Raw genomic sequence first — 25,932 nt, forward strand, 5'->3', positions numbered from 1 at the left:
AGCGAAGGCTGTGGTGCCCATGGCCAGCTGCTCTGCACACCCTTCCTTCACTGCTGGCCTGCTGAAGTTTTCCTTTGCAAGTAAAAATACTTTGAAGCAGGCAAGAATGCACTATAAACTCCTCAAAAGAACAACAACAGCACAGAAAAGCATAATTTCCCTCAGTCAGCTAGAGTCAGTGGCAGGGAGTCACGCCTGTGAGGCAGTCAGTGGCCTTCCTGAACTCTCCTGCTGCGCAGCAGATTGTGCTAATTGAACATCAGTCCCCAGGCACAGACGTGTCTGAGCGCCATTTCAAATCATGGCACCATTTTAAAACCAAATAAGAACTGAGTGGAGTATTCTCTGACTCGGTCAGAATGTCAGTGTCCACCCTCCTTTCTACTGTAAGCAGCAGTGCAAAGAACATCTTCATCATTAACTTGAATACATAGAATTTGTCTCTACTTTCAAGACCTTTTGTGGTATATCATAATCCTAGCCAACCTCATATTTCCTCTTTGTAAGGCTATTAATGCCAATTTCTAGTTTCTTATACTTACTCTCTAGTCATACTCTGTTCATCACATGCACATGTGATGAGACTTACAGCGCTGCATGTATATGAGCATCCCTGGTACTTACTTTCTTACTCTGCTCCAAGAGGGGAGGCAACAAAGTGGAGTACTTTGGTTTGCATTTTAAAAATCCAATTTTTTTAATTTTTTGAATTTTAAAAATTAAAAAAAAAAAATGCACGTATACATGCATTGCTGTGTGACTAGCTTACAAAAGACCATATTAAAGAAACACATGTTGCACTTAGAAAGGAAGGAGCAAAGATCTGTGGCTATCCTTGGGAGGGAGATGGATCCACAGAGCTTTCTTTTGCCAAGTTGATTTGTCCTAGAGGATCAAAGCTGTGTCTTTATTTCTGGCCCTCAGTGTATTTCCTGACCACCCTTCTCACTTGGAATTTAAATATCCTACTAGAAACCAGTAGAGGGAGATGGGGCTTGTGTGCTCCTGCAGACAGGTCAGTGGTGGACTGGACACAGTGATAGACACGGCAGAGTACAGCATTGCTGAGGAATCCAGAGCTGTGACTATTGTTGTTCAATTCCCAGGCTGCCTTCACAGTAGGGGAAATGTAAAAAAGAGCCATGTGTTGTTTGAACATTGCTGTCATCTCACCAATTACTGTAGCTTCTGTACATAGGTGTTGAAAGGTTGCCCCTTGCTCCTCCCCAGGCAGAGACATGATGTTATCTGGCTGAAAATATCTGCAGGGGTGATCCTTCAGCAAGACTTCTCCCATGTATCAGTCCAACTTTTTTCTCATGTAGCTTCTTGCTTCTTTCATCTTGTGCAAGAGAAGTTCCCTAAAACTTTTATTTTTCCTCCTCCAGATTCCTACATTAAGCACCTCTCTGTCTACAAAATCCTTGTCAGTAATTAAGTAGCTTGTACGTTACAACCTCTGCTTGGTATGGTAATTACCCTACTGTTAGTTCTCCCTGTTGACTGTGTTCATGTACCATCCATTACCATTAGCTTGGATTGAATAGAATTTGGAGTGACGTGAAGTGCTTCATACAGTGAAGAACCAGCATTTTGAAGGACCTGCAGGTGCCACCAAAAGGTAAATAGCTAATAATATCATCACTATGCATTTCTCAAGTTTTCTAATACATTCAGCAAAGTTCATTACTCCTTTCTCAAGAACAGTAGTAATCTCCAACATATCAAAGAACTATTTGTCTATGTTTGATAATCTACAGACAAAATCCTTGAGACTGGCCTTCCTACAGCTCAGGGGCAGGAAGGAGGGAATATCTAGTTCTGTTTCTGAAATAAAATGGAGCCATCCTGACAAGCAGAGAGCATCAGACCTTAAAAATTGTATACCCAGTCATGTTCTGCTGTGATCTGCCCCCAGAGTGGTTTCTATGTGCAGGCTGGCAAAGGGCATCTACGTAGTCATCACCACTTTCTCTTTCCCTTAGTCAAATGCCCTTTTTACATACAAAACTGTAAGAAAATAATGATATGACTGCAGCTTCAGCTTGATTTTTTCCCCTGGTTGGTTTAACAACTATTCTGTTATGAATGGTTTTAATATACCAGTCAGGTGGTATTATGAAAATAATATTTTAATCTCAATTAAAATGTGAATATTGTTATGTTTCCATAGAAACTTAAATAATGCAACCTAAAGGAAGTTTGTTTCATTGAAAAACATAATGACCAACAATAGCTATGGCCTGTAATAAGTTCAAGTTTATAATGGCTTCCTATGCTCAGGCTCCCCAGGAGGGGATATCAGGATAGCACGTATTGGCAGGTGGGAGCATAAGTCTGGCTACGAGGAGAACACAAGCAAAAAGCATATTGAGTCAATCTCCTACAGGCATGCTCCTTGAAAACCCAAAGGTACAAAGTTGAGCCGTTCCCAATCCATTGGAAAAAAAAAAATAATAATAAAAGAGAGCATCAATAACTGCGCTCACTCTTCAGTTTTAAGTTTCCCAAGGGCACAGACACTCAGGCTGATAAGTTGTAATTTTACACTCTTTACACTTAACTGGTCTGATTTTTACCTATGTCACTAATAGCACCACAGAGAATTAAAACGAAAGAAATTCTAAAAGCCTAATGTATTTTTCATATGTAGGTTGTTTGCATTGCTAATGCTTATTTTGAAGCCGTGCATGAAGAAAAAAGTGGAGGTGATAATTCATTAGCATGCAAAATCTACAGTATTATGAGAAAAACTGTTTTGGGGGGGTGATAGAGAACTTAATGCTCAAGGTAAGCAATTTCAGTTAGAAGTATGTTGAAAGTATCTTTGAAGTATGTTGAAAACAGTCCAAAAACAATCAAACAGATTTACAAAATAAAGGCAAAACTGTTTTTCAGAGTTTTTCCACTACTGAGGCTTAAATAGGTCATCACCTTTAAGTTGTACTTCCCCTCTTCCCTACCCCCATTCTGTTTTAAAAATGAAAAGCTGCTTATTTTTCATGTTCATCTCTCCAAATCCCTTGGTCAATTAGTCTGCAATAGGAGAGAGGTAGAAAAACATCTTTTCAAGGGATACTGTAGGAATTTTAGGCAGGGTGATTTTTGATCAAGTTCCTCACTAAAAATGTAATTATATAAAAAGAGCTGTAAACAAAATCATCAGGTACTGTGCTGTACAGGGTAGTTTTAAGTTCAGGATGTTTGTGACTGGAATATTAAGTAAAAACTTTCCATTGAATGTGGGGGGTAATCGCAAAATATATTTTCTTTCTGTACCTTTTGCTTTTCTGTCAGAAGTTTGGTTCAGTGATGGCCTAAAGCTTTGCAGCACTGCAGACAAAACAGGATGTCACTGCCCACGGATCAGATGTTTTTGATTGGCAGCATTCAATTTTTGCAAAGACAGCGAAGAGCAAGTGTTGCAGGTACTAGGAACATGAGCGGGGGGGATAATTATATATTTCTGCCCCCACCCATAATTATCTCAGGAGGCCTTTCTCCTCCAAGGGCTGGAAGGCTTTTTCTGTGTACCTAGGCTAGTGCTGCGTGGATGGGAAGAGGAGAACAGCCGAGACAGGGCACAGAGCCTGAAGCATTACCTGCCAGCAGGGCTGGCTGTTCCTGCTGCTCTCACAAGGGCCACAAAACAGTGAGGGAACCGAGCGGCGCTGGCTGGGATCATCTCCTGCAGCACAGCTGCTGCCTCGCACGCAGGAGGAGAAGTAGAAGACTGCAAAGTGGAGCGAGAAAATGAGCTGTGCTGCTGAAGTGCTGCCCTGCTGGGTAGCAGAATGTGCTCTTTATGTGCCTGCCTGCCCTGTCTGTGCCTGCTGTCACACTTGGTTTTCCACGACATTTCTTTGACTGTCTTTGATCACTGTTATTGGTGTGAAATTTTGTACACTATTAAGCTACCAGCAAAACGCCCGTTGTCCTTTGCACAACTGGATCTGGCCACTAAAAACACTCTCTGAATCACAGCATTGATGTCAAAGGTTGACAGATGTGAAACTAAAATAGATTATGGCAATACCTGTGGTATGATTTTAATCATAACTATGAATTACTTTAAAATCTCATTCCCCATCATTCATACAGAAAATCATGATACCTGCATTGGACTAATTTCTGGGCTGTAGCGACATCATAGCATCCCTTGCCTAATTCTTCCCAGAGTTTGCAGACAATAAGATCCAGAACAGAGGCAATCCTTCACCCTTGTATCACCCTCCTCTTCCCTGCTATCTGGAGATCCTGTTGATCCTTCTTTCTCTTGCGGATTTGTCCAAACTGATTAGCACTGGCAAAAGCAATCCTTGTGTCCTCCTGGCTGCTTGCCAGAAGGAGCACAGCTGGCTTCTCTCCACTGCCCAGAAGGGGTACAGTCAGCACTCATGATTTCGGATATGGCAATAAGAACATATCCCACCATGATGCCATTTCCCAGCAGCTTGGTTAGCTGGGCATTCACTCGGGCAGCACATCACCACTGTGAGCATGCAAATAAGCTCTCCTGTGCAGCTGAGGATGGAGACCAGAAGCCTGAAAATAGCCCAGCAAAGTGTGCCTGTTGTATGGAATGAGAGGTACTTGCCAATTTTTAATCACTGAGCTTAGTGACTGGCATGACAACATTTTTCTGACGGGGAAATTATTTACAGACAGTTGGAAGGTCAGGAGGCTGGCTGAAACAGTGGCAAAATTCAAGTAAGCCTCTCAGTGAACCAGGTCTCTCAGGTACCTGCCTGAGGGCCCATTGGGAACATGCAGTAAATCCTAGGTGCAGAAGCCACCTTTCTGTATGTTTCAGCCTAAAAAATTAATTACCCTATAATTATGAAGGGCAATGGTAGGAAGGATTTTGCTTTGAGTCTAAGCTGGGCTGTGGGACACAGAGCAAGCCATATCATGGCCTGTTACAGTGGTTTGCTTGATTTTTTATTTTTTTTTCAGTTTTTTATTTTTTTATCAGACACTCGCCAATATTGCTATTAAAAGTAGGAAAAAAAAAAAAAAAGATAAATCCCTAAGCAATAAATTAGAATATTAGTTTAGTATTTCTGCTGCCAGATAGTCATGCAGTCCCTGGAGTTACTGCACAAGGTTTAAAGTGTTGAGAGAGGAAGAGGAATTCCAAATATGTTTTTTTCATATTCAGATAACCTTTGAATCTAAGCTCTAATAAAGCTTTTCACCAAAATGAGATGTTAATTACTCAACACTTTCTTCAGACTCTTTTGTTAAACATTTAATTCTGCAGGAAGGCACCCAAAACTGCACTGTTTGTGCTACTCTGTTTCTGTGGAAACTGTGTTCTGGAGTGGAATAGGAAAAACAGGGGAGAAGAGGAGAATGGTAGTGCTTTTGGCTGAAGTCCTGTTGGCCAGTCCCAGCTTCAGCTGGGATAAGTCAGACAAGCAAGCCCTCAATGCTAAAGCCCAGCCAGTTCTCTTTCCTCCTCCCCCTAACTGGTGCCGAGGGAGGAGCCCGGCTCACAGGCACCATTCAAAAAGTGCTCGCTAAAGCAATTTATCTGTCTTCCCCTGCTTTTTGCTCACACTAAACAGGTTGTATTTACAGATTTTTCAGGCAATAAGGATTTGAGTCGGTCAGTAACATTAGTCAGTAGCTACCTGCAGTGGTGGAGCAAGCTTTGCTCTGAAAAGAGCCTTCCATTGACAGACACGTTGCACAGTCTTCTAAAAAGCACCACTGTATCCTTGGAAAGACACTCTCCTCTTCCAAGACTGAAAAGACACTTTTTTTTTTTTTTTTTCTTTCATTCAGAGGCTTCCAAAATACGCATGTTTTTGATGAATTGCCAAGACAGACAGACAGCCCTGACTAATAAACTCAGCTCTTTATTTTCTCTTCCCTGATAGCTGCTTCACTGACAGTCATATTGCTTCCTCCTGGAGTAAGATGCCTTTCTTAAAGCTAATATGTGAATTAACAAAATAATGTATTGTGAGTTTTTTTCTGTTGTTACCATAATCAACACTTGCCTTCTACCTGTGGATGTAGGCCAAGGTAAAAAATACACCGTGATAAAGTTGTGATTGATGGCTTTATACTCTAGAAGTAGGGGGGAGGGAAGTCTATTTCTACTGCTTACACCCAGAAAATGACTGGCCTGTCCTTGCAGTCTGAGGCTCCAGGTTGGAGGGCCAGGGCATTTTGCTGTCTAGCCTCAGTGCATGCACGATGCCACAGAGGACCAAAAGGAAATGTGCAGCAAGCATTACATACAACATTCAGCAGAGACTTCTAAATTGCTGCAGAAAAAGAGTAGGGGAGAGAAAAAAGTAGCTTGAAAGAATGGAGATTATGGAGGAAAAGCACCTAAGGAAATGGCATTATCTTTTCAAATTCAGCTATAAGTATGACCCAAGAATTTCAACAGTTTCTTACAGGTAGAAGCTGAAGGGAAGAGCCAAAACCATAGTGATGTTAGCCATGCGTATTCATGCCTCTGTATGGAGTGAAGAACACCTGCTTCTTGCCCTGCTGCTGCTTCAGACTCTTGGGAAGACAATGAAATATCTTCAAGCCTTTCTGTAATCTCTTCTGTGCACTGAGTTGGCAGCCACACGCAGAGAAAGCCAACCAGAACAATTCAGGGAACCCTGCAGCCCTTCCCCATTGTATGCCTGTAGCGTGTTGCGCTATGCATGGAAGAAGCAGGAAGGGAAAAGAGAGAAAAGCAGAAAAGCAGAGAGCTGGTACCAGGCACTCGTGCTGCCTTCATTCTTTTGTGTATTAATGTTTTCAGGAACTACAGCTGAGTTGCCGTTGAACCTAACTTTTAAGGTTTGTTTGGTTTGTGAGCCGCTCTACATTTTTAGAAGTGCTTCTTGTTTCCAGTTGGCAGGCCTGGCTGCACTCCTCCATAGGTTATTCAGGCTTTGAGGTTGACAGCTTAAGAAATATCTATTTGTTGAAGGGCTTATTTCTGCTCACCCTTTTGTAATGAATAGGAAGTGCAGGCCACACAAAGACATTATTGATACTGACAGAACATGCGAGAAACACAATGCACTGAAACAACACTCTATTAACCCAAGTTACCTAGCGCAGAAAATGATCGCATTTATATCAATATATGCTTTAGGAGACAAATTAGCCTTTTATTCACTGTAATCCATAAAATTCATCAGGCACAAAACAGAAGGCATTAATCAGCAGCTATTTGGCTCTACACTCCACCCTACAATAGGGTCTGGAACTGCCCTTTACTAATTCAGAAAATGTGAAAAAAATCTCTCCAGTACTGCATGAAAGTCCCGTTCTTTGACAGTCATGATACCCATACTAAGTAAACAACCTCCACAGCAACACTGTGGCTCACCACTGAACTGTATGATCACCCAGGGGCCATAGTGGCCAGTTTCCACACAGTGACTTTCCTACTTCTGAAGACACACTCTTTCCTACCCACCGACGACACACTCTTCAGTGGGTAGACTGTTCTTCACATAGGTCCACTAAGTTTTGGAACCGTTGTTAGCCATCACTAGTCTGTATACAACAGTTCTGTTGTATACTAGGCTGTATACAACAGTTCTAGTCATCTTCTTGCTGTTAGTTTTCCTGCTGCAGAAGCACAGTTGAGGATAGAGCAGCAATTGGAACATGATTCTCTTGGACAAATGCATTGCATCTCCAAGTAACACGTTCACTCTCACTCATAACTATATAGTCTAATAAACCACAAAGGTTTCTTCCTGTATCTTAAAGCCTCCTCCTACACAGCTGCTCAATCATATACTCATGTAGGATACAATCAGAAGGGACCAATACAGGTCCCTTCAAAGGAAAATTCCATATGAAGTCTATATTTCCATAAAATGCACTTACCGGTGTATGGGCAACAGCTGCATCCTCTAGCAGCTTACAGTACTTGCCATTGATATGAGAAAAACAACTGAGAAAAAACAAATACTCTACAACACACTGCAGGCAGATTTTTAGAAGGGTTCTGCTCTGGGGAGTTCAAGGAAAACTAAATCAGTTCCAGGTAGGTTAAGGGAACCAGCTCACAGTGCTGCACACAAGTTAAAAGAAATTAGGTGCTGGTGATAGGATTTCTCATAATTTTTACCAAAACTGCAGACATGACAAGGGCAAGCCACATGACTTGGGCTCCACGATACCAACATGCTCAATAACAGCTTATTAACAAAGGCATGCACGTTTTTTCCCAGCAATGCCATGTAAGTACACATTAAGCAAGCAGGCAGCTTGACTGATGGCACGGTTGCCATTGAAACAATGCGCCCTAAGCAAAGTTGCAGCTTGGACTAACAAAACCATGGTTGGTTTTAAAGAACAAGACAATAAATTGTGAATTTCTGCTGTGAGACCAGACAGATGGCATACAGACAGCTTTACTTTAAGAATACTTTACGTATTTTAAGAATACCCACAAAGACATGTCATTATTTGACCTCAAAGGCACGTTGGCAAAAATGTGAACAGAATTTAGACATTGGGAAGAGTGCAGGCCAACTAGTCTGCAAAAAACTCACTGGGAAGAATTGAACGAGGTGCAGATGAGAAAGTATTATCTTACATTTATTACCCTGTAATTTCTCTTGCATCACTCAATAAGAAGCAAAGTTTAAGGCTCAATACTTGTTTTAAAAATACTCCTATTTATAAGTCATGATATGATCATAAGCCGAAAAGAAATCTGATAACATCTGAACCAACTTCCTTCTGATTACTCAAACTTATCAGATTTGGAAACCAGAACTCCTGATGTGCAAAACCTTATTTTCTCAAGTTTGAAAAAGATATAGAAATCCCAGGGTGGTGTACAGATTACTTGATCATGTATACCAGCTTCTTCTAATTCTAAATATTCATTCACCTGCAATGGGTACATTTTTAAGAAAAGACTTAGAAACCCCTGTCTGAAGTTCCATTTTGAAATGATTTGGCAATTAAGGTACAGACAGGTTCCGTTCAAAAGGGCTAAGCAAGTGCTGGCCTTATCAAACCACTGCTTTGTTTCATAAGTAGAAAAATTAATGAAAGTTGCTTTTTGTTAAACCAATATCCTATGTCCCCAACATCTTCCTACTGTTATGTCACCAAAATATTCTCCCAGTCTTCCTTACCTCCTGCACTTCCTGCCAATACTCAGCTCTCTTCTATATTTCAGATGCCCCACCACAATCTTGCAATATTCCAAGCTCATTTGTACATCCTAGACACAATCTTTGCCCTCTGCTTATCCTTTTTCAACTTGTTGCCTGGACCACAGTAGCAGAATGGGCTTCAGTCACTGGTGAGGATGCAGCAGCTCCTGCCAAATAGGCTCCTGTGTTCTCCTTCCTTTCCTCTCCTGGGAACATTGCTGGTGTCTAATCTTGGTATCTTCATAGAAACTTGGAAAATTCTAACCTTCTCCAGATTCATTTGAAATTGGACAATGAAGTCAAAAATTATCAGATGGAGACTAACCCTTCATACAAATGTTGTTTTTTTAGAAAAAAAAAAAAAAAACAAAGGTAAGGAAAGATTCATGCAATCCTAAGGGGGGGGGGGGGAAATAAAAGGAGTAAAATAGTAATTAGAGTAGCTTTTGGGATGACTCATTTAGATAATTTAATTAGTTTAGAGTATTGGATTTCTTGCACTCAGTACAAATAAATAAATTTCAACTTCAGAAAGAACAAAAACACCACATAAGATTATAATTTAGAAAGAGGTTAAATGAGTTATGAAATGAATAAGTTATTCAGAGTTAAAACTTTAAGCACTTATCTTCAAGCATGTGACATTTACAAAAGTTCTGGTGCTAGCATTTGCTGGCATTTCAAAATGACTGTGTTGGGAGCTGGAGTACGCATGCAGGGGAGAGCAATTGGCCATATACTTCTGTTTAGGTTCAATATCTTTGGGCATACAAAAGGATGATTTTCCAATCTAATTAAATCCTGTTTGAATAAAAAAACTGTGGCTGAGTGTCTGAGTTGGCTAACTGAGGAAATCAATGATATGCTGCTTGAAGAAAAACACGGAAAGAGGCTGAAATATCTGTGCTGGGGAGGCATGATTAAGCAGTGTGGTTAAACTAGGAGAAAATCATATTTTACGCACACAGTAAACAACTAATTATTTGTCTAATGTAATCTAACATTCTTGAGTCCTGCCTAAAGCGCAGAAGAGTTGTGCTGCACAATATGCCCTGCCCCTGGTCCTGCAGTGCTTTGGATAGGAGCTGGGACCAGAGCATGGGACAGCTGCTTCCTGGCCTCATGCCTGCTGCTCGTTCCACCCATCAAAACCAGGTGGTGAAGGCTGAGCATGGCTGGATCGCATCTCAGTGTAGCTGTGGGACCTGGGTCCTGAATTTCAGATCTAATCGGTGGTCTGCTGGCCTAGGAACCCACAATGTCTTGCTTCATGGAGGACTGCATGGACACAGAACCAGTTCTCTGCTCTGCAGGTCCTGTGTAACTGCAGTTTGTGCTAACAAATTTAAGCCAACTTTAACTAGCTAGCTTTGGTTTCTCCAGCAGTGTATCCTGCTAATTTTCTAGTTTATTAAATCACTAATTCAATAATTTAGCCCACAGTAGCCACAGGACACCAGTAACTGGCTGCTGCTATGAGCCAAGCTGGGTCCTTAGAAGCTACCAAAAACCTGCTTACGCAGCTCATACCTGTATCTTTGTCTGCTGTGGGCATCTCAAAAATTATATTTGGGAACTCATGTTTGGCCCTGACAATAGAAAAGTAAAATTACTAGGCTATGATGAAAAGCTGGACCATTTCTTCTGAGTTACAAAAGGTTAAGAGTTACACAAGGCTGCTGAGGTATGAAAATAGGACAGAAAAGGAAATGTGAGCTACGCTTTCGTACCTTGTGGTCTCTTCCTGAAGAAGTCAGGTTAGGAAATGTTCTTGAAGTCCTCTGAGTCTAGTCCTATTGTCATAGCCAAGGGGATAAATTAAAGGCAAGTTTTGCCCGCTTGATATCCGTCCCATCTATTTTGCAATGTGAACATGGCTGATGGCATGTGCACTCAGGTATTACTCCAGGGACCCCCACAGTTCAAGGCAAGCTCTATTTTTACCTGCTTACCTCTTCATTTTCCATTTACCTCCTTAATATGAGGGACCATACAGCAGTTTAAGTCCCTGTCTTCACATGAGTTGCTCAGTTTCTGTACAGCTATTTCAATCAAGCAATGCAAAACGATACTCGCAGGGACAGCTGTGTTCCAGCACTGTGAGCCAACTGGAGACTTGCACAACCCTCAGGTAGTCCTGTGGGGTGAGCACAGCAAAGCAGGTCATTTGGGATGGCACACACTTACAGATGATTACTTGTAAATTTGAGGAGGAAAAGATCAAGCAGGGAGTAATTCAGTGCCAGGACAAGAAAATTAGAAGCTGCAAATGCACCTGCTGGCACAATCACACTGGGCAGCTTTTGAGGCAGAACAGTTCGTCTCAGATTTTAGATTGGGGCAAAAAGGGCTGTACTGCAGGAAAGGCCAGCAGCAGAGGTAGCGAAGTGGTAACCTCAGAGCAGCCAAATGGACAGAGAATCTGTGCTGTGACCATGGATTTATCAGAGGATGGACTCAAGTAGAAAGACAACTGATGACAGTGCCACCAGGTAAAAGGTTTGTTCTTTTTTATGGGTAGAAAAAAGCATAACCAATGCAGGTATTATTGTTGGGAGGGGGGGGGATAGAAGTTGGTATAGTATGGCCTTCCTTTCACCAAGGACAGAAGTGGCATCACTTCCCTCTTTCCTTTTTCCCCTTGGGCCCCTTGTTCTATGTGGGTATGTGCACATAAATCCCAGCTGGGGAAAATTTACCAATGCAATTAACGATTTACTCTATCAAGGGTTTAACTGATAACTATTAAACTTACTCAAAGCTGGGATTAGAAGGCTTAGCAAGAACCAGGGGCATATCTTTTTTTATCTGTAACAGCTAAATTCTGTGAGCAGAGCACTACACTGGTACTAGCATTGAAGCACTGTTGCAGGGAGCAGGCACGACAAGTCCCACGTGTATTAAGTGAAGAAGGCATTTTGTGCTTGCTGTGCCTGGTCTCCTGTCACTTTTAGTTCACAGCATGCTTTCCAGCCAAAAAAGATAAGAAGCACATTTATTTTTAGCTAGCCTTGGCATCCCAATTCAGTATCCTGTTAATGTTCACCTGCATATTTTCCCTGTTGCTGTTTGAAGAGTCTTACAAATGATTAAAATATGAGAAAATCATGGTGGTCAGCAAAACTGCCGGAGAGAGCTCTCTTCCAGTGTATGCTCTACAGCTTATTAGCTCTCTCTATTCAGTGCCTTGCTAATTGGGCACCAGATTATAATAGCCTTCTACCAGATGCTGGGAAAAAATTGTTCCTTCTTCCAGTCTGGGACCTCCAGCTGATTAATATATTCTCATGGCACTGCTGCTTGAAACCGTAGCTGGTAAGCATCCCTTTCATCCCTTGTTGAGGGACTGGGACCATCCTCCCAACCATCACAATTTCTGTGTAAGAATACATTAATATGAAATACTGTAGGCTCTGTAGACTGGCAGCATGGAGTAGAACGGTTTCTAAGTGGAAGAGAGAGATGAAATGAAGGCATACTAAGCACATAAAATATTAATTTAAGGCTTAGTATTATACAAATCATTACAGGGGTGGTTTTTTTTTTTTTTTTTTTTTTTTTTTTTTTTTTTTTTTGTTTGTTTGTTTTTGTTTTTTTTTTTTTTCCTTCTTTCTGTGGGAAAAATTAGATACATATTTGGTGAAAACAACCGTGATCCAGAAAAGACACTTAACAAACAAACAAAATCAAGAAAATAATGATTCAGATAATGATTCAGGGATAACCTGCTGCAAATAAGCTTTGGATACAGGTCTAACATGAATTTACTACTGAAAAAGGAACTGGGAAGAAGGAAGAAATGGTTGCCAATAATTTAAAGAACAACTGGGAAGCTGGAGAACACAAGTTACAAAATCAAGTCTTGTTCTTTGAGTTGTGTTTTCCCTCGTGCCCAGTAAGCTGCAGAGCAGATGTTTACCAGACTGTATGTAATATACATGGGACGCACATTTCACTCAGCCCTGGTGAGGCTGGGTCCAGTTCTGGGCCCCCAAGTGCAGGATTGATGTGGGCATAGTGGAAGGAGCCCAATGGAGGGCTACCAAGGTGGTGGGACTGGAGCACCTCTCCTCTGAGGGGAGGCTGGGGGAGCTGGGACTCAGCCTGCAGAAGCTCAGGGGATCTCAGCAGCGTCTATAGGTGTAGTCCTGTAGGCTGTGGGGTCTCCTCCTTGGAGACTTTCAGAAGCCACCTGGACGTGGTCCCGGGCAGCCTGCTCTGGGTGTCCCTGCTTGGGCAGGGGTTGGAGCAGCTGGCTCCAGAGGGCCCTGCCAGCCTCAGCTCTCTGTGATTCTGTTATCTTCAACTGCTTAAGGAATTTCAGAGTTCAGAGGAGGATAGCCCACCACAAATTCCTAAAGTGAAGACCACTCAGACAGATGTACTTTTTTACATGAGGACCAGGCTGGCTATAGAAAAAAGGGGAATGCTATGCTGGCAATGCAGATTTCCATTACCATTCAGATTACTGTTAATTTCACCGCAAATAGGATTCTTGAATATTTTTCTTATTTGCAGGTAGATTCCCAATACTATTTCACACAGTGCTTTAGTCTATAATTGAATTATTGACCTTGAACTATGTATTATTTGGGAAAAAAAGAAGAGCCATGGAGCCTTATCTGAAGTTTTGAACAGGTCAGACAAAGATGATATAACCAGAAGAGTAATTAGATAAATCAGTGTGTGGACAAAACCATTAACAACATCATATTTGCACTTGGGTTCCACGCTACAGTTCAGAGGAAGAGATGGAAAAGGCACCCTCTGTTCTCCTGGAAATCCAGGAGGCATGCTCTGAGCACACACACTGGATTTAGTAGCGTATTGAATTCCCAGTAGCATTTTTGTACCTAGTGTTTGTGCCATAGTCCTTTAGTTTTGTTCATAGTTCTGAGCATGTTGTGCGTATCTCTCAGAGCTGCCTCTGTCAGGGCAGCTCACCTCGTAAAGTAGTGAGTGCTTGTGAATGTGGGTAAAAATCCTGATACTGAGAAGTTACTTTGGATGGATGGCGTATTGTGGGAATGTAGTTTTATAGTGTAGTGATTTTAAAGGCCTGGCTTGAGTAAATAATGCAATTAATGCATACTCTTTAGTGACAATATTTACATTCTTAATGTTTACTATAAAGTTTTGCAGCTCTGAAGGTGCAAACGTGAATATTTCCCACCACAGTCATTTATGTGACTACAATGAACAGCAAAGTGGGTGTAAAACATGATTAAATCAAAACCGAAAAATCAAGCCCACTGAATTCATTTCTAACAATGCACAAGCCACATTGCACTGGATTAGTTCTCTGTGCTTTGAATGAAAACACAGCCAACTGTTTAGAATATTTTCACTGTTATTTGATGTTATGCATCTTATAGTAGGAGCACGGGGAATTTTGAGTGCCTAGAGGTGGATAATCAGTCTTTATTCAGTTCTTTGAAACTAACAAAGTTTATTCATGAGTGTCCTTTGTGAAGGCTGGAAAGAAATACTGCTTAGCTAACAAGCCGAGCCAGTTCAATTTTAATGATTAGCTGTGACATTTTCTACTTTAAAAAATTCACGTTGCTGTTTTATATGGTATAGATACGGCACAGGCGTATCCAGATAGAATGAAACTGCATGGTTAGTTCACAGATGTTACGAACCAGGCTGTTAATGCTAACGACTATTGAAGCTGGCTGACATTTCACTTTGTAAGATCCTGTTACTGTTAACTTTGTAAAATTTTAATCATATGGGATGAAATATCCCATACCGAGTAATGAAATAATTCATACATTTTGAAGAGGGATGTTTTGATCGTACTAAAAGAATCCTGAGATACCTCTTTGAAATGCCCCTCTAGCGCAGTAGTTCCTTGACTACTTTATATGTAATCAAGCCTAATTAAGCAAAAGCAGCTCTATTCTGTGCTTTAATGGTAAACAGTAGTGTACTGTAGCCACTGATGCATGTTGCCTATGTAACTGAGCTATCATTTACCAAATGGTTGCCTCCTACAAAACAGGACAAGTTTATTGTGCTGTCTGGATGAAGTTCTCAGACTATGCCCAGATAAACCAGTTTGGCCAGTGCTTCTTTACTGGCCACTCCACTAACAGGAGTTTATTTCAGAATGCACGGAAACCTGAAACTTCATAAAGGAGCCCTGGTCCTTGCTGAGGTGTAGCACAGCGGGGCAGTGGTTATTCATCACCCAGAGAGGTGTTGGTAAGGGCACTGGAGCTATGTCACACTGAAGGAATTGTTGAGGAAAGGACACCTGGGGCACTGCTGACATAACGTGGCATCATCATGGCATCATCCTACTGGTGTCTGTTTTTTTGAGGGCTGAGGAAACATCCTATATCAAGTAAAAGTACAGAGGAGGTTGTGGGGAAGAAAGAGGCTTTATTCTTCAAGAAAAAATGAGTCAATTGCTTCTTCTTACGCTGAGCTCACAGGCTGTGCCTTGTTGTTTCCATTGTGACTATTGTTTGTGTAGTCGAAGCCAACAGAAGAGGAAACTGGGTAAGCCCACATCTGATTTCTAATGAATTCTCGTCCCACTGGTTGATGATCCCTAACTCTGAGTAGGGAGATTTCTTAGCTAAGACTTCTTAGAAGAAGGCCTTAATACCAAAGATGTGGCTTTGCAAGAACTGATGAAAATCTCCTCAAATGGGGCCAGATTATGAGGCTTTGTAGAATGGCATTCTGCACATGTTGGATAGTGACATGTTAGACTTTAATACTTAAGTCTCTGAGTATTCCACGCTCACGTAGCAGAGAAATCTCTCACAGGCATGACCAGACTGCATAGCTGCCATTCAGAGTGAAAGAGTAGGCATGAGCCCAAACCACAGCTGCATCACTGTTGAGGAACTTTCCCTATAATTGCTTGTGATGTGTTTGGTCAGGAATCTGGGAGCAGTCACTCATCTTCTGGTGATCCTCTCGTCCCTTGCTGACACGTAATCGGCATGAAGGAAGAACCCAACTGATTTAAACAGAGACAAAAAAGGTAATAGATTGGAACAAGAAGATGAGGGAGGTTGAAATGAGAAGGGCAAGCTGGGTAAAGAGCTGAGAAACAGGAGGAGAGGGGGTAATGATGACATTTAAGACAGGACACAGGAGGAAGTTTAACTGAAAGAGTGTTCAGGAGCCTGCTGGAAGTAAAGGAGAAAGGAAAGACTCGGTGAGTGATTTCAGAAATCTGGGTACTTCAACACTAGATTGACTAAACACAGAAGAAATGTTATCATAAAAACATTGCCATAGTCTATTTTAATCCTCTTTCAGGTCTGAGTTAAGTCATGCCAGTTCATGCCCTATTTTACACTAGTACAATGCATATCTGGGTTGATGCAGCTATTTCTAGGCACAGGTAAGTTTTTAATTTGATGTCAAATTGGTGTTAAGCCAGTCTGCTTTGAACTTGGTGTCTTTTTTCTTTTATTATTAATCCCAATGTACTTGATAAACAAGAATTCTCTACCAATGTTAACTCTGTGCTGCTGGCATACACTATACCATTTTGTAGATGAAGATGAAATCAGATGAGTCACGTAATTTGCTTTAGGAAGAACACAATGAATCAGTGAATGAGCCAGGAATGTGAATTCAGGAATTTCTGACCTCCTGTTTTGTTTGTTTTGTTTTGTTTTCTGGAAATTCCAACTCTTGCTTCCTGCTATATTTTTCTCCAGTTACGTTTCCAAGATAACAGTTCTGCTTTCCTTGTTTAATGTGTTCATCGCTCCTCCTGTTAACTGGAGTTATACTCATGCTGTGATGAGCCAACAGTCCTCCTGCCTTTGAAAACAAACACACTTTATTATTTGCTGTTGGTAAATACTTCCTATCTTTGTCTCTGTTGCTCAAAACTAAGCAGAGAATTGTTCTCTTTGCTTTGTTTAAATCCTAGAGGGGGAAAAAAAACAGTGCGTTGGCAGCCAGAAAATTCTTTAAGTGAACAAGAGGACAGACTCATTGTTAGTATGCACACACTAGTGCATCATACTTAAAGAAATGTGGAATGGGGGTGGGAACTGACGGAACAAGAGACAAACATGAAAGGCGAGAGGATGAGAAGGCTGGACTTGCATATTAATAAGAACTCTCCACCACCCAATGTTTTTTTTTTCTCCCTTTGCTTTATGCGATATTTCTTGTCTGTTCCATTCTGTGCAAAAGCAGCATGCAATTAGCTAATACCCGAATTTCTGAGAAAGTGCAATTCAGAGAGCACACTACCACACACTGGGAAACATAACGCTGAAAGGAATTGGTACAGAAATTAGGGCGAAAGCTTCCAACATCCCTCTGCTCAGGGAAGAGTTGTGAATTATTCTCAGAAAGCAGACTATCATGCTTACAGGATTGCTGCTAGATTACTTTTTATTCTGTACAAATGTATTTCATTCATGTCTGAAAAGTTAATGTCTTTTTGTGTAAGTGGGATATTTTGAAGACGGGTGGAAAGAAAAGAAACCAAACATCTGTGGGGTTTCAGATGTCTGGTCCGAACAACATTATGAAGAAGTAAAATATCATCCCATAATTTGTTATTTTCTCCTTTCCCTCCCCTGATGTTTGCACCTGAGATCACCTAAATCTGATGTTACTCCTTTCTGTGAAGGTCATATTACCTAAATCTCACAGTGCCCTTCCCCACTGTGAATGAGGTCTGCGGTAATCCTTGTAATAGAACAGGCACCTGTTCCCGTATTATGTTCAAAGAGAGGCAGCCAGAAACAGTTGCATTCTGACCTAGTCCACTGTTCTTTATATTGTTCATTGATTTTTGCAAACGTCTTCTTTTGCTTTCCGGTCTTCTCTCTTTATTCATCATCTATTTTTGTAAAGGGTGAGTTGCATACAATAAGACATACTGAAATTAGGATGAAGAATTTCACTGAAATGAGCGGATTCAAAAAGACATAGTCCGGGCAATCCAAGTGCCATGAATTATTTCTTCAATTTTCTGTTTATATATATATATATATATATATATATATATTTAATTTTCACTTACAGCTTGGGTTCTCATGGAGTTAGATTCTCAAGTCTGAGAAATACTTTTTTTTTTTTTTCCTGAAATACATTTAGCCTCTATTTACCTTAATTTACTCTTCAGTTTAGTTAATTGCACATGGTAATCCTCTCCATACATACCTGGAGTCTCAGTGCACTTTTTTCACTTCTTTGTGAGCATTATCCAAGCAGCTTTTCAGGAAAAATCACAACAAAAATCAGGAATACGTGTTCACTGAATACAGAGTCATTGACTGAGTGGAATATACTCACCTGGTACTAACATAACTCCTTCTCTGTTCACTAACAAATTGTCCCCAAGCCCTGATTATGTTGCTGACATTATGCTCATGAGGGAAATTCCTTCCTGACCCCAGATTTGGTGAATTTGTAACCCTGCTGATGTAAGCAAAGTTCACTGTAGTTACCTAAGACCCAATTTTCCAATCAGTTCTACATATAAGTCTCCCACTGAAGTAAATAGAATTACACATGAGTAGCTGAAAAGATGATTGGGGCCCTAATATGATTTCCGCTTTACAGTCAAACCTAAAAGACAACTTTAAGCCAGCACTGCCACTGAAAATAAATAACAAAAAAAGAATAGTCTCTCCATTTCTCCATCATCAGCCGCTTGTTTCTACCATTGTCTGTACAGGCACAGGCATTCATGCAAAGGCACAACTGAACCAATGAAATTAAAATTAGCCTAAAACCAAAGGGTAGATATGTAATTTTCTTTCTTACATCCAACTATTCTTAATTTTCATGTATCTATAATTTCTAAGAAGAAAGACTTCAACATTCCAGTACAGCCATCTGTTGGCTGATCCATCACTCTGAACTATCACTAAAAGACTAACCACAAAAAGGCAGATGCATAACATACCAACATGGATTATTATTTTTTTTTCCGTCTTCCTTTATTATGGAGGATGGAAAACAGAAAATGTGTTGATTTAGAAATGCAGCTGTGGTGCCTCATGTTGGCAGAGGAGAGTTGGAGTTTAGAAACTTCATGGCTCCATTGTTTTCTGTTCACCAGGCTCCCTAGCCAGATGAAAATGTATTACACATTGTGGTATGTCCTCTCTGAGCTGTCTAGCTTTGTATTTCTGTTCCTGTCCCATTTCCAAGCTGAACTAACCACAGCTACGGATTCAATTTTCTGTCTAGCTGAAATCTCTACGATCCAATTACTTAAGACTAGTGATTATTGCTTCTCTTCACTCTCACAAGACCTTGACCACAGCTCCCTTTAGATCTTCATCCTTGTGCATTTGGCTTGCCATTTAGGGAGGCCTTGAAATTTAGTGACCATCCGCTGTTATCTTTCATTATTATGCCTTTGAATTCCAGTCCCACGCGCAGATAAAAGAGAGGCGAGACAAGCCTCACGCTCACACTGGAGTTCTCAGTCTGACCCAGATCATGTTCAGCATCAAGCATAATTAGAAATTGTGAGTACATGAAATTTCAAAGTCAGAACAAGTGTCAAAAATCGAGGCATGCTATGCACAGCAGATATAGATGACAGCTTTCAACAGGTCAGAACAAGGCCATATCCAAATAGCACCCGGCTTCGTGGGCACTGTGATGCCACGTTACTGTCGCGGTCTGCGGGAAGAAAAAAACTTGTAGAGTTGTCAGTCGTGGCAAATAACTTAGTGAGAATCAGAATTAAGGAAATCTAATTTCCCTGGATTTGTGTCATGAGGTTAATTGCTTTTGGCACCTGACCCCGCAGTTCCTGATAAGCTGAGGCTGACCTAGCCCCGGGCGGCTGCTGGGGAGGCACAGGGGCGCTTCCAGTGCTGCGGGGCTCCTCTCATCCTTCCCTTGCCATGACCCTGAGCATGGAGCAGCACAGGGACGATGAGGGTGGTGTTTGGGTGGCTTCACTCGGCTACTAGCTGAACAACCCCCTCAGGGACACCCAAGGGTGGACCCCTGGAGGTGGCTGCTGGTGGAGGGCAGAGCTGCCTCTTTCTGAGCTCTGGGAGCCCTGCGCATCTCCATCCCTTCCCTGAAATCCCTCAGAACCGTGTGCTTGGGGATCTGTAGCACGAGCGCCAGATTTCACACAAATACTGTGGTGCTTGGGGCCGTGTGGTGCTTGGGGACACGGTTAGTGGGTGATAGTAGTGGTAGGGGCAGTTGCGCCAGATGCTGTTGGAGGTCTTTATTCATAATTCTACGAAATAATTCTTTATTAGAACAAGCTGCCACAAAGTTTCCAGCATCCCAGCGCGGGGCGCACCCCCAAATAACGACAATAACTTAACAACACCAAGCCAAGTGGAGCCCGGCCGCTGCCACCCAGGGGCCGCGCCTCGCCTCGCCTCGCCTCGCCTCAGGTGCGCTCCCGCCGCCACCTGCCACCGCCCCGCCCCCGCCTTTCCGGCCCCGGCCCCGCCGCCAGCGCGCCGGCGCCTGCGCACTGGGGGCCGGCACCGAGCGGGGCGGGGCGGGGCTGCTGCTGCCGGCCGGTGCCCGGCGCGGGGACGCGGCAGGGGCAGGGCAGGGCCGGGCAGGGCAGGGCAGGGCGCGGCGCCGAGGACCCGGGTTCGAGTCCGGCCGGAGCGTGCGGCGCGGGGCGATGAACTCGCGCAAAGGTACCGCGGCGGGAGAGGGGGATTTGGGGCCGGGGGGTGTCTGGCGAGGCAGGGCAGCCTCAGCCGCTGTGCTTAACGCCGTCTCCCGGTTGTTCTTATCTCCTCGCGCAGTGCTGGCCCTGCAGGCCCGCAGGCGGCGGCCCAAGCAGCCGGCGGCGGCGGGCAGGAGGGAGAAGCCGCCCCACAAGAAGTGAGTACGGGACCCGCTCCCCGCCTCCTTCCCCCGCGTTCGGCTGCGCCCCGTAACGGCCCCCGCGGCTCCTCCTCGGCCCCAGCCCCTCGGCGGCTCCGGGCCCGGCCTGCCCGTGTCGCCGCCGCCTCCTCCTGGCCCTTTCCGAGCCCCCCCCCCGGCCGTGCCCTTCCCCCGTGTGCCGCCATCTGCCCCTGCCTCGCCCCAGCCGCCCCGTGTTATGTTATTATGTTATTGAAGCGCCTGTCGCGGGTGCCGGCGGAAATCGTGGTGTTTTACCCTCCTGGCTTCGCGTTCTCCGTCTGTTCTCACTCCCTGATACCCGTTTTTAAGCTCACGCACCTCTCCGTCGTGCTCCCGCTCCGGCGCCTCTTTCCTCGGAGCCCCTCCTGCGATGAGGCGGCGTTGGAGTTTTCCCCGGTTTAGTTTCTCTCCTCGCAGCCTTTCGCGCTTCTTGAGCTGTGTTTGGTTCACGGAGACCTTACCGGTGGCTTAGGACGCGTGACAGCCTCCTGGCTTTGTGTTGTCCCTTGGGGGCCCTGCTTGGTTCTGCCCCGCGTTCCCCTCTCCTCCTGCTTGCCCCGTCCGAAGACCAGGGGAGCTGGATGTAACCACGAGCATGTCTGTGTGGTGGGGTAAAGGTTTGGCTGCGTGTTACAGAAAAGAACATAGCTGGATGTAACCGGTGGGCACGTGTATGTGATGGGCTAAAGGTATGGCTACGTGCTAGAGAAAGTAATTGAAGCGTGAGGTCCTTTTCTTTTTGATTTCTGTAGGAAGAAATAATAACCTCCACCTGATCCCGGTATTCATTTACTTTTTTTAGTTACCATAAGTGAGCTTTCTCCTTGTGAGACAGGTGAAACCAGCGCAGGATGAAGTTCTGTGGTAGTGGTCGTCAGGCTGCCATGTGGTCTGCACCCCGTTCTGCTGCTCTTTCCTCCAGTGTCACACAGATGCCACGTTACACTGCTGGTGGCGTGAAGTTGGAATTATTGCAACGGAAATAAATCTTGGGCACAACATACACAATGCGATTGGGTTGGTTCTATTGTTTCCCGAAACCTTTCTGAAAGTCAGTTTGTAACATTACGTGGTTTGGTTTTACCACTTTGAAAACAGAAATGTGTCAAACTTTACAGGAACTCTAGGTTCCTATAAAAACCTCTAGGGTTTTGTAGCTTTCGTAGAGTCTTAACCAGCAGATTATTAATAACTTTTTGGTCTAGTTAGATCATAGTGTTTAATGATTACTGTTACATTTTTTTTTAAACCAGAGCTGCAGCGGGATGTCTTGCTGAATGAGTCTGTCAAAAGTTTCCTTTCAGTAAGCACAGAGCTGGTACTCTTTATGTTTGAAGAAACTGGCCACTGTTCAGTCAGGGTGCTCAGTCAGGAGCTGGCCACTCGCCCATACTGAGTCGGCATTTCCAGATGCAGTGGCCCAATCTGTTCAGTTGCCTCGGGAAACGGTGGTTTTGCTGTGGTAGACGTCGGAGCCATCATTTCTTTTCTGCTGTGTTTGCTTTCTTTTCTCTTCAAACCACATGTGTGGTATTGAGACCTCCTACTCCGTTTTATGCTTCTTGGGAAACTCCTTGCAAGATTTCAAGTCTCTCTGTATGTAGTGCAATACGTGGTTTAGGCCCCCAACGTAAAGTGAACGTTATTTCAGAAAAGAAATCTCATCAGAAGTGTCTGTTTTTTCCAGTTCTTAGCTTTTTTTTTTTTATTCCAGCTGTTACAGCTTATACCAATGTGTTAGAGCTCTACAGTGATTGTGGTGCACATCACGTGAATGAAAATGCGGATATCTGGGGGGCACAAATTCTGTAACGTAACTTCCAAGTAGTGAATTACTTAATTGTGACTCAGTTTTGAATCCAAAGCTGCTTTTTTTTTTTTTTAACGCTCTTCTCTGTTGGGTTGTAGCTTTATAGAGCAACTTCCATTGTTGCTCATAACAATGTGCTTCAGAGGAGCTGCAGGATTCCTCTCCTAGAATTGGCTAGGAGAGCTACATCGCATTGTAACTTACTTGCAGGCTTTTGTTTGAATAATATTAGGATGATGACACAAGAAGAAATTACAGTGCTCTTTGACGCTGAATAGCTTTTTGTCTGGTGTGACCTTGATTGCCATGAAAGGCCGCGAGATCAATCCTGGGACTGCTCGGCGTTGACCTCCTTAAGTGAGGAATGAGAACTGGTGGAGGTGAATCCGGATTACTTTGGTAATAGGTGGGAAAAATAAGAAAGTAGAAGGTAAATGACTCATGTTCTGAAGCGAAAGCACTTTGTCTTGGATTAAGACTATATCTAAAATTGTATGTAATAACAAAACATAGTTGGTACAGCCTCACTTCACATTCAGTCCCCCAGACTGCTGAAAAAGAATAATATCTCACTATTTAAAAATAATGGTTAGCATTTGCTTCTGGTAATAATAGATGGACTCTCATGCAGCGTGTGCAAACCGTTTATGTATTTTCTGAGTCAGGTAGAAGATTAATCAAAATGGTTAGTTCCGGTCCTCTGTGAATTATTTCTCCTTAAAAGTGAGATCTGCGTTGAGAGAGGTCTGTGAAGTAGCATTTTCAACAGATGCCCGTGCCCGTGTTTTGAGGTAAACTCTCTTACAGATAGGCAAGTGTGTTTGCTGTCCTGTATTTAGCACTGGTAGCGCCTGGGCGCCTGTAAGAGGTGCCCTGAGGTACGTCTTAAGTTTTGCATTCATCAGAGTGATAAGCTCTTCTTCTTAGTCAGACTAGTATTGGCTTCAGCTAGAACAAATCTCTGTCTTGGATTGTTTTTATTTTGCTCGACTTTGTGTAAATGAATGTGACAGAAGCCATATGCAATAAGATGTTTGTGTATTAAACGTTTACTCTAAACTTCTACCTAAAGTTAAAGGACAGAGTTTTGCATGTAGAAAGATCCAGCTGATGCTTGAAGCTTATGGATGTATGGAGAGAGGATTGATTCATGTGTTGAATATGTCAGTGCAAATCACAGAAAGTTTTAGGTTGGAAAAGACCTTTAAGATTACCAAGCCTGGCCATCAAATGCTTAAATCCAGAGATTAAGATCACCTTTTCAGTTTTCTCATAGAGTGGATTTTTGGTTTCGTCTTTAGCAGTACTTCTGAACAGGGGATGATGACCATGTGATACTTCTTGGAAGTGGTGAGGGATACGTATCTTAGCGAACTTGGGAAGTGCCAGATTTCTCTATGGCATGCTTCCATATAACTAACTTCTTGGGGCCAGTAGGTATTGCACAGCTATCAAATTTTTTGGATATATGACATCATAGTTGTACCTTTGTGCCTGAAAATGATCCACTTTTGCTTGTCAATGTTTCTCTACCACAGTGCTTCTCAACTTTCTCTTAATGAGAGTTCCTCTTTGAGGAGGGGAAAAAAATACCCTCTTGCACAGCGTTACGGTGACTGTTATTGGCTTAAATTATTTTTTGCTTGCAGAACTTTTGAAAACCCTCCAACCCTTTTCATTCACTTTTTTTTTTTTTTTTTTTTTTTTTCCTCAAGGGTATGTATATGGGAAATGTGTTTTGTTTATTTGCATTTTTCTGTATATTTTTTTGACTGCTAGTGGTCTGAGGCTGCAGTATGTGGATATCTGAGACATCCATCCTATCCTGGGATGGATCAATTTAGGAAGTCCACTCTCTGTGTCGGATTGGGTTATTTACTCAAAATGTGATTTTGATGGGATTGCTACCCTTGGCTCCTTTCTAGATAACCTTTTGTCTTCTTGCTACAAATATTTTAGTCAGAGCTTTATTTTCCTATTTCTGTCAATTTTTGTTAAGATTTCATTAAGCTGTGTGTACCACAAGGCTACAAGTGTTTATCTTGGTTATTTGCCCACTCAGTGTATGTAGGCTTCAGGTGCTTAACATCATGCCCTCTTAAAGGGTACAACATAGAGAAGGATTCAGCTGAGAGAAACGAAGTTGATTTTAGTAGCATAGAGATAATACTAACAATTCTTTTGTAAAGAGGTAAATAATTGCATGTATTGATTACAGAAACATAAGTAGGAGTTCTGACATGCTTGAGCTTGAATGCCTGAGTGAGTCGTGTTCACCTTTGTAATTTCATAATAAAACAGCTAGCAAAGACTTTTTTTTTTTGTGGAATCCAATAGAATCTAAAGCAAATTTCAGTGTAAAGCAGCACGTGTGTATTACTAGGTGTGTTCATTTTGACTTATGACACCTTCTGGTGTCATCTAGGAAGAAAATATCCCATAGCTCTAATCAACCTGATTTCTGAAATGGGAATGGCTCCAGAACTTCTAATATGCTGCTGAGGTCTTGCGGATTTGTGTGCTGACAGTAGTTACTGACCGTGAACCCGTGGTTATTTTCCCTGAGCCCCTAGGAGAAGGCTGGGGGGAGCAGAGTCCCTCCCACTGTAAGCGAAGAGCAGGTTCAAGACCACCTGATGACACTGAACAGGTACAAGCCTGTGGGGCCTGATGCCATGCATCTGTGGTCCTGAGGGAACCGGCTGATGGAGCTGCCAAGCCTCTCTCCATCATATTTAAGAAGTCCAGGTGAAGTCCCTGGTGATTGGAAAAAGGGAAACGTCACTCCCATTTTTAAAAATGGTGGAAAGGAGGATCTGGGGAACTACAGACTGGTGAGCCCACACCTACGTGCCTGGAAAGATTGTGGAACAGATCCTCCTGGAAGCAATGCACAGCACACACAGGACAAGGAGGTGATCCGAGACAGCCAGCACGGCTTCACCAAGGGCAAATCCTGCCTGACCAACCTGATGGCCTTCTGCGATGGAGTGACTGCATCAGTTGACAAGGGAAGAGCATCTACCTGGGCTTCTACAAGGCCTTTGACGCAGTCCCACGTGACACCCTGATCTCCAAAATGCAGACGGATGGATTTGACGGGTGGACTATTTAGTGGGTAAGGAATTG

At 42.8% G+C, this 25,932-nt stretch overlaps 1 protein-coding gene across 9 annotated transcripts in view; it reads left to right on the forward strand.

The window, feature by feature from the left end:
* The first annotated feature begins 11,330 nt into the window (after positions 1–11,330).
* Positions 11,331–25,932, forward strand: part of SRPK2 (SRSF protein kinase 2) — a 151,481-nt gene continuing 136,879 nt past the window's right edge. For 2 of the 9 annotated variants that reach the window (XM_084306318.1, XM_084306311.1), the window contains exons 1-2: positions 20,657–20,779; positions 20,891–20,969. In XM_084306318.1, coding sequence (XP_084162444.1) covers positions 20,764–20,779; positions 20,891–20,969 — 95 coding nt within the window. In that variant the 5' untranslated portion in view covers positions 20,657–20,763. Of the gene's footprint in view, positions 11,639–16,088; positions 16,150–16,310; positions 16,327–16,467; positions 16,516–20,656; positions 20,780–20,890; positions 20,970–25,932 lie in introns of those variants that run through there. The other 7 variants (XM_084306312.1, XM_084306315.1, XM_084306314.1 and 4 more) reach the window with 7 other exon arrangements.

The sequence above is a fragment of the Netta rufina genome (genome assembly GCF_964035555.1).
Source record: "Netta rufina genome assembly, chromosome: 1".
Classification (NCBI taxonomy): domain Eukaryota; kingdom Metazoa; phylum Chordata; class Aves; order Anseriformes; family Anatidae; genus Netta; species Netta rufina.